The 14,172-nt window shown below is 40.3% G+C and overlaps 1 protein-coding gene across 9 annotated transcripts in view; it reads left to right on the forward strand.

Annotated features, from left to right (window-relative positions):
- DLGAP3 (DLG associated protein 3) overlaps positions 1-14,172 on the forward strand; it is a 292,505-nt gene that overhangs the window by 167,688 nt on the left and 110,645 nt on the right. For 5 of the 9 annotated variants that reach the window (XM_072136864.1, XM_072136862.1, XM_072136860.1 and 2 more), the window contains 2 exons: positions 3,560-3,765; positions 4,774-4,885. The exons of 2 other annotated variants lie outside the window; for them this stretch is intronic. In XM_072136864.1, the coding sequence (XP_071992965.1) occupies positions 3,560-3,765; positions 4,774-4,885 (318 nt within the window). The remainder of the gene's footprint in view (positions 1-3,559; positions 3,766-4,773; positions 4,886-14,172) is intronic. 2 more of the 9 variants (XM_072136866.1, XM_072136863.1) reach the window with 1 other exon arrangement.

Here is a 14,172-nt window from a genome sequence, read left to right on the forward strand (position 1 = left end):
CTATGTAGCCGCGCGCATGGCAAGCGCCGAGCGCGTACCTGCCTGCGCCGGCTATAACGTTTAAAAAGTGTTTTAAACCGCGATACCGCGGTTTAAAACACTAACTAAAATAAGCTCCGGCACCAGCTCACCCTGAGCTGGTGCCCGGTATTGCCATCGGAAACCTGCCACTTCAAGTGGTAGGTTTCCTTTAAAGTAAGCAGACCTGTATATGTCTGTAGTTGAATATTGGCAGAAGGTTCCTAAGTACTAGTACTAGTTCCAAATAGCAGCATGTCCTAGCAGTGAGACCTGTCATTTAGGAACAAGGAGACACAGAGATACAGAGCTCAGTCAAAATAAGGGGGTGTGGTTCACTGGCAGCCCAGGGGAAACCAAGAGTCATATCTTGATTTAAAGAGTCAATTATGCTAATTTGCATAGCAGAAAAAAGCTGCAATTAAGGTACAGTGCCTCACTGGCAGCTAATTTTAGGTGATATGGGGAGTACTTATAACCCTTTACCAGCCGGATTTGTTGGTTTGGGGAGTAAAATTCATTGTTAAGCTTTTGTTAGCTCCTGGTCATATGTATTTTCCAGAATATTAGTAATAAAAAGTAGTAATATGTAAAAGTAAAATCTCCAAAGGACATTTATCAATAACTTCATAGTATTTCATGTGGATAGCAATCAGTAAATTGATTGTGTTAATGGAGTTTCAAGTGATGTAAGTGATCTCAATTCATGACCTAGCCAAAGTTTGCCCCCTGCCAATATGCTTTGGAAAAAAACAACATTTCCTCATATTGCTTCTGTACATTGAGAAGGAGCTGTGTATCGATCTTTTTATCCAGTAAAAACTATTGTTGTTAACCTGAACATATATATTTTATATGTTTATAGGTAGGTAAATAACAATGAAAGCTAATAGTTGCATATACAACCTATTATAGTAGCCATTTCACACAGCTTCAAGGATAGTGAAGTAGTTTAGAGCCATATATTACACAAAGTTTAGTATACTTGATTCCTCATTCCTCATACCAAATCTGGTGCGCATAAGACTGTCTGTCTTACTGTGCATTGTGTCTTATTTTTAGACACTTTTGATACATTTTCCCTATTATCTTTACCACAGTTCTACTACAGAAATATTGAATGCTTATTTACCTCTCAGAACTGCATATTAGTCACTTTAAGCATATAATTATTTGAATATTTTGTCATTCGTGGAGATAACTGGACACTTTTACTGATCAGGACTGGATATCTGATCAATGCATAACTATACTGTACATTGTCAGATTAGTATTTAATATTTGTGAATTAAGTTTATTATATTATATCTTCACGACTCATGTACAATTTACTAAAAGGAAAGAGGGTAAGGTACCAATAGTACTAATTCCAAAAAAAGGGAAGAACCCCCATGAGAGGGAATCATATAGACCTATATCGCTGTTGAACACCGATATCAAGATTCTGGTTAAGGCATTATCATTGAGGCTTCAGGGAATAGTGAGTGGACTAATCCATCCGGACCAAAGTGGGTTTGTGCCAGGTAGGCTTTTGTCTTCTAATTGAGAACAACTTTTTATGAACATTCAATTCAACCAAGGGGTTGGAGGCCGCTCCATCCTGTTGTTGGATGCGGCAAAAGCCTTCGACAGGGTGGAGTGGCCTTTTTTGTGGGCAGTTATGCATGCTATGGGTTTTGGGGATAATTTCATTTCTTGGGTTAGATTGCTCTACAGTGCCCCTATGGCAAGGGTAATGGTAAATGGTAATATTTCAGAGGGTTTTCAACTTACTAAAGGCACACGTCAAGGATATCCACTGTCGCCACTCTTATTTGATTTATTTTTTGAACCCCTGGCATGTCTGATTAGATCATATCCCACTATAGTAGGTTGTTGTTGCGATGGGGAGGCGGATAAAATCTTATTATATGCGGACAACATTCTGTTATGTTTGGGAGATTCCAATAACTCTATCCCTAGGGCCATCAAAGTAATACATGACAATCTCAGGGTTAGAAATGAATTGGGGTAAAACGGTGTTGCTCCCGTTGGATGGAACTAAGGTTGACGGGAGGAATGATCTCTTAGTATTAGACTCACAGCAGAGTCTGAATTATCTTGGATTACAGATATAGGAGCACATTGAAAGATATACTGAACTTAATCTTATTCCCCTAATTGCTAAGATCAGGTCTAAGGTATCCATCTGGACCAAACTACCTCTATCAAAAATGGATCGAATTGGTGTTATAAAAATGGTGATATTGCCCCAACTATTGTATGTACTTTGTGCATCACCGGTGTGGATAGAAGATAAGCTTTTTCGATTGCTAGAAAGATTATTAAATGAATTGATATGGGACAGGAAACATGTTCGAATTAAGATTAAATATCTATATAAGGGAAGAAAAGAAGGTGGCCTTTCCATATCCAACTTTAAATTATATTTTCTTGCGGCTAAAATTCTTTTTATAAACAGATGGAGGGATTCAGAGGTAGTATAATGATATATAATGGTTTGGACATCCCTTGGAAAGGATTTTGGACAATTGTGATTGAAATGGCATTTGTACATTGTAATGAGGTCTCCTCTTAGTCGTCTTTTTTATAAACTTAATAATCCCAAATTTTGTAATCTGTCATTGTATTTTAGTCTCCCCATTCTCCTAATAATCTTGGTTGCTCTCCTTTGCACCTGTTCCAGCTCTACTATATCCTTTTTATACACTGGTGCCCAAAACTGTACACAATATTCCATGTGTGGTCTGACCAGGGATTTGTATAAGGGCAAAACTATGTCTTTATCATGAGAATCTATTCCTCTCTTGATACATTCCATAATTTTATTTGCTTTAGCAGCAGAAGCCTGTCTCAGGTCACTAAAATTAAGTTTACCATCCACCAATACCCCCAAGTCTTTTTCAGTTGCAGTTTTACCAAGTAATTGACTGTTTAGAATATAATTATACTTTTTGTTTCCATGGCCCAAGTGCATAACTTTACATTTATTTACATCAAACCTCCTTAACCATTTCTAGGCCCATTCCTCCAGCTTCCACAAATCTCTCTGTAATATAATACTTAAAACCCCAGTATTTATTATTTTATACAGCTTAGTATCATCTGCAAATATTGAAACTTGACTGTGTAAACGACTTGTTTGTTGGATTGTTGCTTGGTTATACTGAAGGTGTTGTAATTATAATTTGGATATCATTTTGTTGAATTTTAAGGAAAAAGGTGTTGTAGAAACCGGTTTGTAGTTCAAGGGGACAGGAAATTGTCATTACATAGATGTGAAGATTGGTTATTTCCTTCATACAGCGCTGACTAAGTGCATAATCTTTGTAATAAGACACAAATATAAATGTGTGTGGGTTAAACAAACCAGTTTTCACTGAAAATGTAAGTGTGAGATAACTTCCTGGGTTTACTTGTAACCTAGCCATTTACTATACCATCTCTAAAGAAAACTACGGTATCTGTATTTTCCACTGCATACAAAATGAGAGCATTCAGCAACTTGCTGTGCACATATGCATTGTTTATTTTGTTCCAGGTACCATCCGATGAATGGGGAGGATATCCAGCACCTGGGAAAGAAGGAGAAATACCATGCAGAAGGATGAGGAGCGGCAGCTACATAAAAGCCATGGGGGATGATGACAGTGGGGACTCTGACACCAGCACCAAAATGTCACCCAAAGGTGCCACCCGACGGGAGAAATACCGGAGGTCTTCAAGTGTTGACCATCCAAGAAACAAGTATGAAACCTTCTTAAACCCGCCTTACAAAGAGATTTTGTTTATTATTATTTTAAAAGATTATATTCCTTTAGATTTTTCTGAATTAACCCTAAAAAGTAGATGCATGCCTGAGTACAGTATACACCAATCTAAATAGAGCCTGAGGGTCAACAAGTTTTAACAAGCTTTAAAAAAGATCTTTAACATTGCACTCGATTTTAGTGCTTTTTCTCCTGTAACTAAAACATGTACCACCCTGAGAAGGCTGCTATGTGAAGTATTGGAGGTTAAGCACATTGCCAGTGTAGTATTGTCTTTGCAAAAAAAAACCACTATGTGGTATATTTAATGTAATAGCTACTGTTGTTTATTAGCTACTTTAGTTTTGTATCCAGGCTTCACATACACTCAGAAAGCCTCTGCTAAGGATCTGATGAGCATCTCATATCTTTTTAATGGATGCAGTATTCGTATCTGTTTATTCAGAGGCCCTGAGCTTTGAATAAATATCAGACATCATTGCTTATATTGATATTCCCTGTTCATGTTGAATGCACAGTTCCATCTGAGCCTTATCCTACAACCCAAGCTGGTTTTGCAGCTCTCTTAAGTGGAAAATAATTATGGGAAAATGGTTACATTAATACTGAAACGCATTCAAAATGTCTCCCCTAGGCCACATGCTGACTAGACAGACTCTACTTTCCTGATCATTTTAGCTTTATTTATTTTATTACAGCTAGAAGCAAATCTAATCGTTACATTTCCACTATAGATTTCCATCATGATTCAGTCATAAACATATGTTTCATATGTGAAAGAAATACTCAACTAGTATATTGCATTTTATGGTTAGACCAAGTAGAATGTCCAATAATGAAAAGTACATATTCTTAGTTGACCAGAAAACAGAGCAGCACTCATTATTTTATTATCATGAAGTGTCCTTGTATAAATGCATTACATATTTATCAACTATGCCCCTTCTTCCCCATATTAGTTGCTTTTCTCATCACTCTTCACTAGGTTTCCATGTAAGCGATATTCTGACTCATGTCTCTGTAACTGTCCCAGCTGCTGCACTCCACCTAAAATTCACCCCAAGGGACATGGCTATGGTCTCTCCATCTCGGGTCAGGTAAGTATGAGAACTGCATGTACTGCAATGGGAATGATGCCTGGAATTGGATGGAATGCCGGTGGGATGCATGTCCACCTGATATTGCTTGCATTCTGCATTTCCTATAAGCCTGGTTGCTGTTTGAATGGATTGCAAGGTTGGAAACCTTACACCTTGAATGACTGTGTTAAATGGTCATATGATAACCTATCCATGTGATCGGAATGTGTATTAGTCATGAGGAAGCCATGATGCATAGATAATGTGATACAACTTGCCATACTCTACTGCAAATAATATGAAAACTATATCACAAAACAACTTATCATTTTATTTCTATTGTGCAAATATTGAAATATTCTTTCTGCATGGGTCTGTATTACATTTTTCCACTCCAGGAATTCAGCCATTTTTATATTTGTGAGCAGCAACAGTAACAGGTTTAATAATCCTACAGCATTTACTTTTTTAAATGACCTTATATGCTATTTATTTTTTTTTTGCTTTGCACATTATTCTGCTGGGGCACAATTTTTGATGAGAAAGTTAAAGACAACACTGTCTTTTTTAACAAACAAACAGGAAATATTTCCTTTTGGAAGGAATTTCATAACAAGCAGCTCAGCATACAGAAATTACCTCTACATAGCTGCCTTTAATCGTTGAAAGGCTTATAAACTTTAAGCAAATTCTAGGAAATAATTGATATTGTTTGTGTAAATAAAAGTTAAAATAAAAAATAATATAAATAAATTAAAATAAATTTCATGATACTTTCTGTATCAATTCTTCAAGGTTTTCTAGATCTCTGCTGCCTGATATTCTAAAGCAGGGGTCAGGAACCTATGGCTCGCGAGCCAGATATGGCTCTTTTGATGGCCGCATCTGGCTCGCAGCCAGGGCTCCTATCCAGGGACGTAACTACAGGGGGGCCCCTGTTGTGCCTCTGGCTGTAGTTATTCACTTGGATGTAATTGGCAGAGCAGCGCAGGGAGACGTGGCGTTAATTCAGGGGCAGCACCTCCCTCCTTGCAGCAGCCTCCTACATGTAAGAGCTTCATACTAGGGAGAAGGTCCAGCACCTGACTAGGGGAAGGAGTCAGCAGCAGGGAATCAGCCAGAGATAAGTCCTCCCTCCCCCCAGTGTCTCCTCTCACACACTGCCTTAACCACTTAGTGTCCTGTGTGCTGGGGCTGCTATGAAGCTTTCCTGAGACCCCTCTGCATCATTCCCACATATCATCCCCCACCACTCCATTTCTACATTAATGTGAGGTTCTGCATGTAATAGTTAGGACCCAAGACAAAATTGTGGTGCACGTTAGTACGACTAAGCAGTAACAGCACCTTTTGGTGCAGATTTTTCTGTCTTGTGGGACACAGAGCAGCCGCCACACAAAACTGGTGCAAACACGTTATATATACATGTACAAGCTCCAAAGATGTTGTATCCAGTGCAAAGTCACCAAAAAACTGGCGTAGTACTTAAATAAATGTGTATTGGGATGTTCTGCAGCGGTTGGTGGGTGTATTGGGATGTTCTGCAGCGGTTGGCGAGTGTATTGGCATGTTCTGCGGTGACTGTCGTGTGTATTAGGAGGTTCTGCAGCAGCTGACGCCTGTATTGAAATGTTCTGCAGGGGCTGGCGTGTATTGGGGGGGGGGGGTTCTGCAGTGGCTGGCGCGTGTATCAGGATGTTCTGCAGCTGTTGGCATGTGTATTAGGATGTTCTGCTGTGGCTGGTGTGTGTATTAGGAGGTTCTGCAGCAGCTGGCACGTGTATTGGGATGTTCTGCAGCTGTTGGCATGTGTATTGGGAGGTTCTGCAGCGGCTGGTGTGTATATTGGGAGGTCCTGCAGCTGCTGGTGCATGTATTGGGAGGTTCTGCAGTGGCTGCTGGGTGTATTGGGAGGTTCTGCGGCGGATGGGTGTGTATTAGGAGGTTCTGTGGCAGATGGTGCTTGTATTGGGGGCTTCTGCAGCAGTTGGCGCGTGTATTCTGCAGGTTCTGCAGCTCCTGTTCCTGCTTATCATTGACTGTAGTAAAATTGAAACTACAAGTTCCCTATGGGACTGCGCACCCTCTTTGTTTTCTTAATTTAAGACCAACACTTTAAAAGGGACACTGATAGAACAATCGCTCCAGCAGTCATTAGTACAGCAAGGAGTGTTCCTCCCTGCTGTACTAAGCCACAACTGGACCAAAACAGTGGTAATTCCCTGTAAAATAAAAAATAGATAAATTACATTGGAGCTTCTGATGCAGGACATCTTGTCCAGCACTCTGACCTCTTCCTTCTTCTGCGCATGCCTGAAAGCTGGCATCTATCATCATCAGGTGGGAAGAAGCCAGATCCAGTCATGCACATTAAAAAGAAGCCAGAGTGCTGGACAAGATATCATACATCGCATACTCAAATGTAATGATCAAATTTTTATTTTAAAAGAATTATCATTGTTTTGGTCCAGTGGTGGCTTAGTACAGCAGGGAGCAACACTCCTTGCTGTACTATGACTGCTGAAGCGATTGTCCTATTTGTGTCCCTTTAAACATATTGTACGGCTCTCGCAGAATTATATTTTAAAATATGTGGTGCTTATGGCTCTCTCAGCCAAAAAGGTTCCTGACCCCTGTTCTAATGAGGGAGCATGAGTGTTTATTTCCTGTAGATAAACACTGGTCCCTGGTCATGTGATGTCATACGGGTGCATGTTATATCACATAGTGTAATCAAAACTGTGTGATGCTAACGAGCCTTGTACCTGTGTGACATCACATGACCATGCACTAGTGTTTATCTATAATGAAGCATCATATAAAATGACAGCAAACAGAGATCTAGAAAACCTTGAGGAATCGATACAGAAAGTATTGTTACACAAACAATATCAGTTATTTGCTGTGTGCTTAAAGTGTACAACCCCTTTAAGTTAAGTTCAATTCTGTTTCTTAGAGATACAAATATAAAAATACATTAATATTCACATTGTGCCTTTGTAATCTCTTTCTATAAACAAAGAGTGTATAAAACATGCATTGCATTATTATTCTTTATCTCCTTTATTCTCTTATTGTTTTCTGGTTTGAACATTTTACAACGTTTGCTTTCTCAATTATCATATAAAAAGGGCTCACATCAGCAGTGTGTATACACTAGAGCAGTGATGGTGAACCTTTAAGAGACCAAGGGGAACATTTGTCTTCTGTCTGAAAATGTGTGACTAGTTTTCAGGATTTTTTGTCAGACTTTGTGCTTGCCTGATTTATATTAGTGGTTGATAAATAAGGCGTGTGAGTCTGTTGGTTTTTTGAGACTTTTGTCCGAAAAGTCACACAAAAGTCTCAAATGTTTATGCAGCTCCCACCTGCTTTTGCCTGTTCCGGGCTGGAGGTTATTTGTGCAAACAAATTGCAACTTTTCACCTCGATTGCGATTTTTTTTCAGACATCCACATCTGAAGACTTATAACAAATCAGACGCTCCACTGAATCAAAACAAAATTGCAAACATTGGGAAACAGCAGCAAAAGTTGGCAAAAAAACTGCAAAAATGCTAAAAAGTCACAAAAACAGAAAGAAATATAAACATAAAAAGGTTTAATAAATTCCCCTCCCCTAGTGTCCAAATTACAACCAAAGCCCACTTATTTATCAAAAAGTAGAATTTAAGCAGTAACGTATTGGTCTCTGCTTTGCCACATCTTTCAAGCATATTGGTGTCTTGAGGACACAAATACTTTTAAAATGAACTTCTTTCTAGGGTCCCCCTTGACAGGAGGAAAAGCAGTGTCCACAGCAAGAGCTTGAATGATTATCTGGCGCTGTCCACACCTCTTAACCTCTCCTGCAGTCCCAGACCTTCCAGGTGTGTTGCTTTAAAATAGCCCTGAGTGTGTCCTGGGTTGCCTGGGGCTGCAGGAGCAAAGCCTTGGGTCCTATCTGGCAAACTCTGTTCTGGGACAGTGGCCTGGGTGTCCGCATAAAGGCTACTAAGTACCACTTGTCAATTGTGCCATAGCTTTGCCACCACTGCACTAGAGGAATCACCAGTGTTACTTTCTCTACGCTTATAGGGAACCTACCCCCACGGATCTACCTATAAAGGTAGATCGGGTGGAAGGTGCATCTATAGGATGCGAAGATAGCCCTTTTAGTGGTTAATCCTCACATCCCCGCAATCTTTTGATAACTTTTATTTTGCTAATATGGAAATCTTCTGAAGCGGCTACTGGGGAGTGGAGTAGCCGGAGCTGAGGCTACACGGTGCCGCTACTCAATGCCCCAGTAGCCTCCCTGATGTTTCTACCAGATAACTTCAGCACGCAGCTCCTCATAGCTCCTCATCCGCAAAGCCTGCCATCTGCGGCTCCTGCTTCGGAGCAGTGGCTCCTGCTGCAGAGCAGTGACAGTGCAGCATGCACAGATGGCAGGCTTCGTGGGCCATTAGCGAAATAAAAGTTATCAAAAGATTGCGGAAACGTGAGGATTAGCACTTAAAAGGGCTATCCTCACATCCTACAGACGCACCTGCCACCCGATCTACCTTTACAGGTAGATTCGTGGTGGTAGATTTCCTTTAATGCTGATTATGTCATTGCTGTTAGCATCGTAACTTACCCTGCTGCATAGCCCAGCTCTTATATATGTCATGTTAAATAGATATTTTTTCCTGTACCTACAATATGACTGCTCTAGTTTCAGTTAAAAAAGAGCATATAAAATTAAAAAACAATAAAATCTTGCATTTTATTAACTTTTAGGAGCAAAAGTAACAAAGAAATAACTAATACAAATACTAATACTAATAATAAAACAAAAGGTCTGATCTTACCTCTGTACACTTAAACAGTGCACCAAATAAGGTGAACTATAATTTTAACAGTACCAACAAATACCGTATATACTCGAGTATAAGCCGACCTGAGTATAAGTCGAGACCCCTAATTTTACCACCAAAAACTGGGAAAACCTATTGACTCAAGTATAAGCCGAGGGTGGGAAATGCATTGGTCACAGACCCAGCCAAGTATATAGCCAGCCTGCCCCCTATAATATACAGCCCCCAGTAGTATACAGCCTGCCCCAAGTAGTATACAGCCACCCCAGCCTGCCCCCAGTAGTATACAGCCAGCCCAGCCTGCCCCCAGTAGTATACCGCCAGCACAGCCTGCCCCCAGTAGTATACAGCCAGCCCAGCCTGCCCCCAGTAGTATACAGCCAGCCCAGCCTGCCCACAGTAGTATACAGCGTGCCCCCAGTAGTATACAGCGTGCCCCCAGTAGTATACAGTCAGCCTAGAATAAAAAAAAAAAAACTTATTTACTCACCCTCTCGTGGCCCCGATGCGCAGCGCTGCTCCCCCGATGTCATCGCGGCTCCTCTTCTGGCTTCCCGGCTCCTCTTCTTGCTTCCGCGCAGTCTTCTGTCTTCTTTAACATCGTGTTGGGCGCCGCCACTGTTCTCTCCCATGCGGCGCCTAGTATGACGCGCCGCTGCTGACGTCATACTAGGTGCCGCACGGGAGAAGAACAATGGCGGAGCCCAACACGATGTTAAAGAAGACAGAAGACGGCGTGAAAGCAAGAAGAGGAGCCGTGGAACCAGAAGAGGAGCCGCGATGACATCGGGGGAGCAGCGCTGTGCACCGGGGCCACCGGAGGGTGAGTAAATAAGTTTATTTTTTTAAAGTCCATTTTTAATGATTTTTATTTAAGTATTGACTCGTGTATAAGCAGAGGGGACATTTTCAGCACATTTTTTGTGCTGAAAAACTCGGCTTATACACGAGTATATACGGTACTTTTCCCACAGAGCTAGTGGGACAAAATGTTATACAAGTCCAAACAAACACCAGGTTTTAAGCATAAAGTTTTTTTTATATTTTTAACTTTTCCGTTCTCGTTATAATACAATCACAGTAAATCCATGCCATATTTTAATACCACAATTCTACTTGCTTAGCATAATAGCCACCTTGCAAATGTTGGTTACTCACTTTCTGCTCTTTCTCCTAGAAACACTACCCACCTGCACTTTGTTCTTCTAGATGCTTACAGGGAAGCTACCAACTACTACCTACACTATATTTACTAAACAACACTGCCTTAACAGCAGTACTATAACAAGACACAATACACACCAACCATTATTTGGTCACTGCTGTTCTACACCCAGTATCCAATAATATAAAATGTCCTTAATAAAAGTTCCTCTTTTTTTCATAAGAACATGTCTCTAGTGAAAATCTGTTATAGCACCAATCCGCTATAAATAACAAATATAAATGTGCACAGCACTGCAAAGGGATCAGAGTAAAGTGGTACAGTACAAATAGAATGCAACAAGTTAAAAATAAAAAAATCAGCTGGTACAGAACTGCTGGGAACAACAATGGTAAATAAATTCTTGTTTGTTAAAATCGGTTTAAAATTGCACTCTATGGGATTAGAAGCATGCTTTTGATAAAGGTGACTTATCCCTGAAATGCATAATGGTAAACAGACTTCAATAGACTAGGATATTCATTACAATTGTTGTTCCTGGCAGCACTGTACTAGTGGAATTTTTCATTGGAGCCCCATAGAAGCCCATAAAGTCAATGTGCCCCACAGTAGCCATTATGGCAATGTTCCCCTACCATAGCCAGTATAGTAACAGTCATCCCACGGTAGTCAATAATCACAGTTTCCCCAGTAGCCCATAGTCACAGGGGCCCTAAGGAAGCCAAAATTACCAAGTTCTAAGTGGTCCATAGTCACAGTTTCCCCAACAGTAGCCAATAGTCACAGTGCCCATTGCACGATAGCCCATTGCCAGAGTGTCCGCCACAGTAGGCAAAGGGCCCAAACAGTAGTCAATAGTCAGAGTGCCCCAACAGTAGTGAATTGTCACAGTAACCTCTGTAGCCCATAGTCACAGTGGCCCCACAGTAGCCAATAGTCAAAGGGGCCCCCAGTATCCCATAGCCACAGTGCCCCCACAGAAGTAAATGGTCACAGGGGCCCACAGTAGCCCAAAGTCATAATGCCCTCTACAGTAGACAATAGTTACAGTGAGCTCCCACACTAGCCTATAGTGACAGTGCCATCAACAGTTGCCCAAAATCACCTCAAGTAGCCCCTAGTCAAAGTACCCCTCTAAGTAGCCCTTAGTCACTCACTCTCTGTTGTTGGTGTCTTCATTCTGGGACCAATTACTGCATGATTAAGTCATCACATCCACATGTACAAAGTCACACACATTTCTGGTCAAACTCCTATATAGGCTTATGTCCAGATAAGAAGGACCCTGCTGCAGGCATAGCTATGTTATTATACTAACACTGCTCCTAGTAGCCCATGATCATAGTTTTCCTCACAGTAGTCCATAGGATATTATTTAGGCCTATTGGCTGTAACTTACACTAGTTTATCCGGATTCTACTTCAGGTGCAAACAATTTTCTGAAACTTACTATCATGGCATCACATGTTTCAGTGAATGGCAACAGGTATAGGAGAAAGACCAGTATGCGATGTCATGGAATTAAATGTACCCCTGCCTTAAAGACACTGGTGCATTTGATCAGGAGGGGGGGGGGGGGGATACTGTGACTTCGGAGTCCAGGCCCCTTTTTCTAGACTGGCCCTTGACAGAAGTCCCATTGATCACTATAATGGTTTTAACCCCTTCCTGACGCAGGTGCAATACCCTTACAGTACTATTACGTAATGCTTCTACTACAGGCTCACAGGCAGAGCCTATGCCAGAAGCTGCCGCTAACACCCACAACCAATTGTGGGTGTTAATCATTTACACGCCATGGTCAAGCATGACTGTGATTGTTGTAAGCAGACATATGGAAAATGTTAGATATCAAGTTATTTTGGTGTTATGATCAGTTTTTGCCAAATTTCCGGTTTTTTTCATATAATTATGAAACTATAGAAGTGTTTCCCCTACATCCCTCATCCAATCCCTACCCTTCCTTGGTTGAACTTGATGGACAAGTGTCTTTTTTCAACCGTATAAACTATGAAACTAAGAAACTAATTAGAAACACCAAATTTTTAAACTAACAAGAAGGCACAAGACAACAATCTCAATATCACCTGAATATGTTAAAGTGTCCCAAAGTTGAAGGTTTTTTCTCTATAGCTGATAGCTATAGCTGATATAGCTCTATAGCTGATGTATGACCATGTGGGGAGACTTGAAAGCTTCAAATGGTCTTAAAAGCAGCTGATTTTTACACAGAATAGATCTATTTCACTATAACCCTACTTACAAACAAAAACTAATATCTACAGCATACCTGGTCAATCAATTTTCGGTATTGTTTTTATTTCTTCCATATAACTTTTTTGTCTTCCATGGTGATTGTCACTATTGAATTGAATGTATAATACATTTTCTATTTGACTCATTTCAACAAGGCAGTAAAATATATGACTTTATATATAACTGTCATTATACATTATTATGTATAATCCTAATAATGAAATGCTCAGCGGCCTCCCCTCACAAGAGAAATGCCCAGCAGCTTCGCCTACAACTGAAAAGCCCAGCAGCCTCTCCTCACTAATGAAACGTCCTGCAGCCTCCCCTCACTAATGAAATGCCAAGCAGTCTACCACACTAATCAAATGCACTGTGGCCTCCCCTCACTAATGAAATGTCCAGCAGCCTCCCCTCACTAATAAAATGCCCAGCATTCTTGCCCACTGACGAAAATCTCAACAGACACCCCTATTAATGAAATGTCCAGGAGATTTTCTCGGTAATGAAATACCCAGCAGCCTCCCCCACTAATGAAATACCCAGTAGCCTATAATTAAATAAAAAGAATTAATTCAGTAATTATTCACGGCAAAAACTGTGCTGAAAAACTTGGCTATATACAGTACTTTACAGTCATTTCATAGACTGTTATAAAATAAGCCATATAGTTGAGCTCTATGTAGAACATTTATGAGCTAGAAGGGAGAGTAGATGAGTTGTGACATCATCTATATTTAGTAGTGGATGCAATGCAGTGATGGTTTTCTACATATGTGTAAGAATTTGTCTTGGAAAATATTTTTTTTAAATTAGGTAATTTTCTAGTGACACTAATTAAGCCACTAACTAGCAATTTACTAAAAATATCACTTGTACAAAACAAAATCTCATGAGCTTGTCCATAGTTTTAAGCTTAACTACAGTATAGTGCAATTCACTATTGTGGGAGCTGCCCAGTAATACTTAAAATTTCATGATAACTTTAAAAAAAACACTTTCAAGAATATAACTACAATAATTCTGCCACCTATGTACCTGAATATA

The sequence above is a fragment of the Engystomops pustulosus genome, chromosome 2 (assembly GCF_040894005.1).
Source record: "Engystomops pustulosus chromosome 2, aEngPut4.maternal, whole genome shotgun sequence".
Taxonomy (NCBI): Eukaryota; Metazoa; Chordata; class Amphibia; order Anura; family Leptodactylidae; genus Engystomops; species Engystomops pustulosus.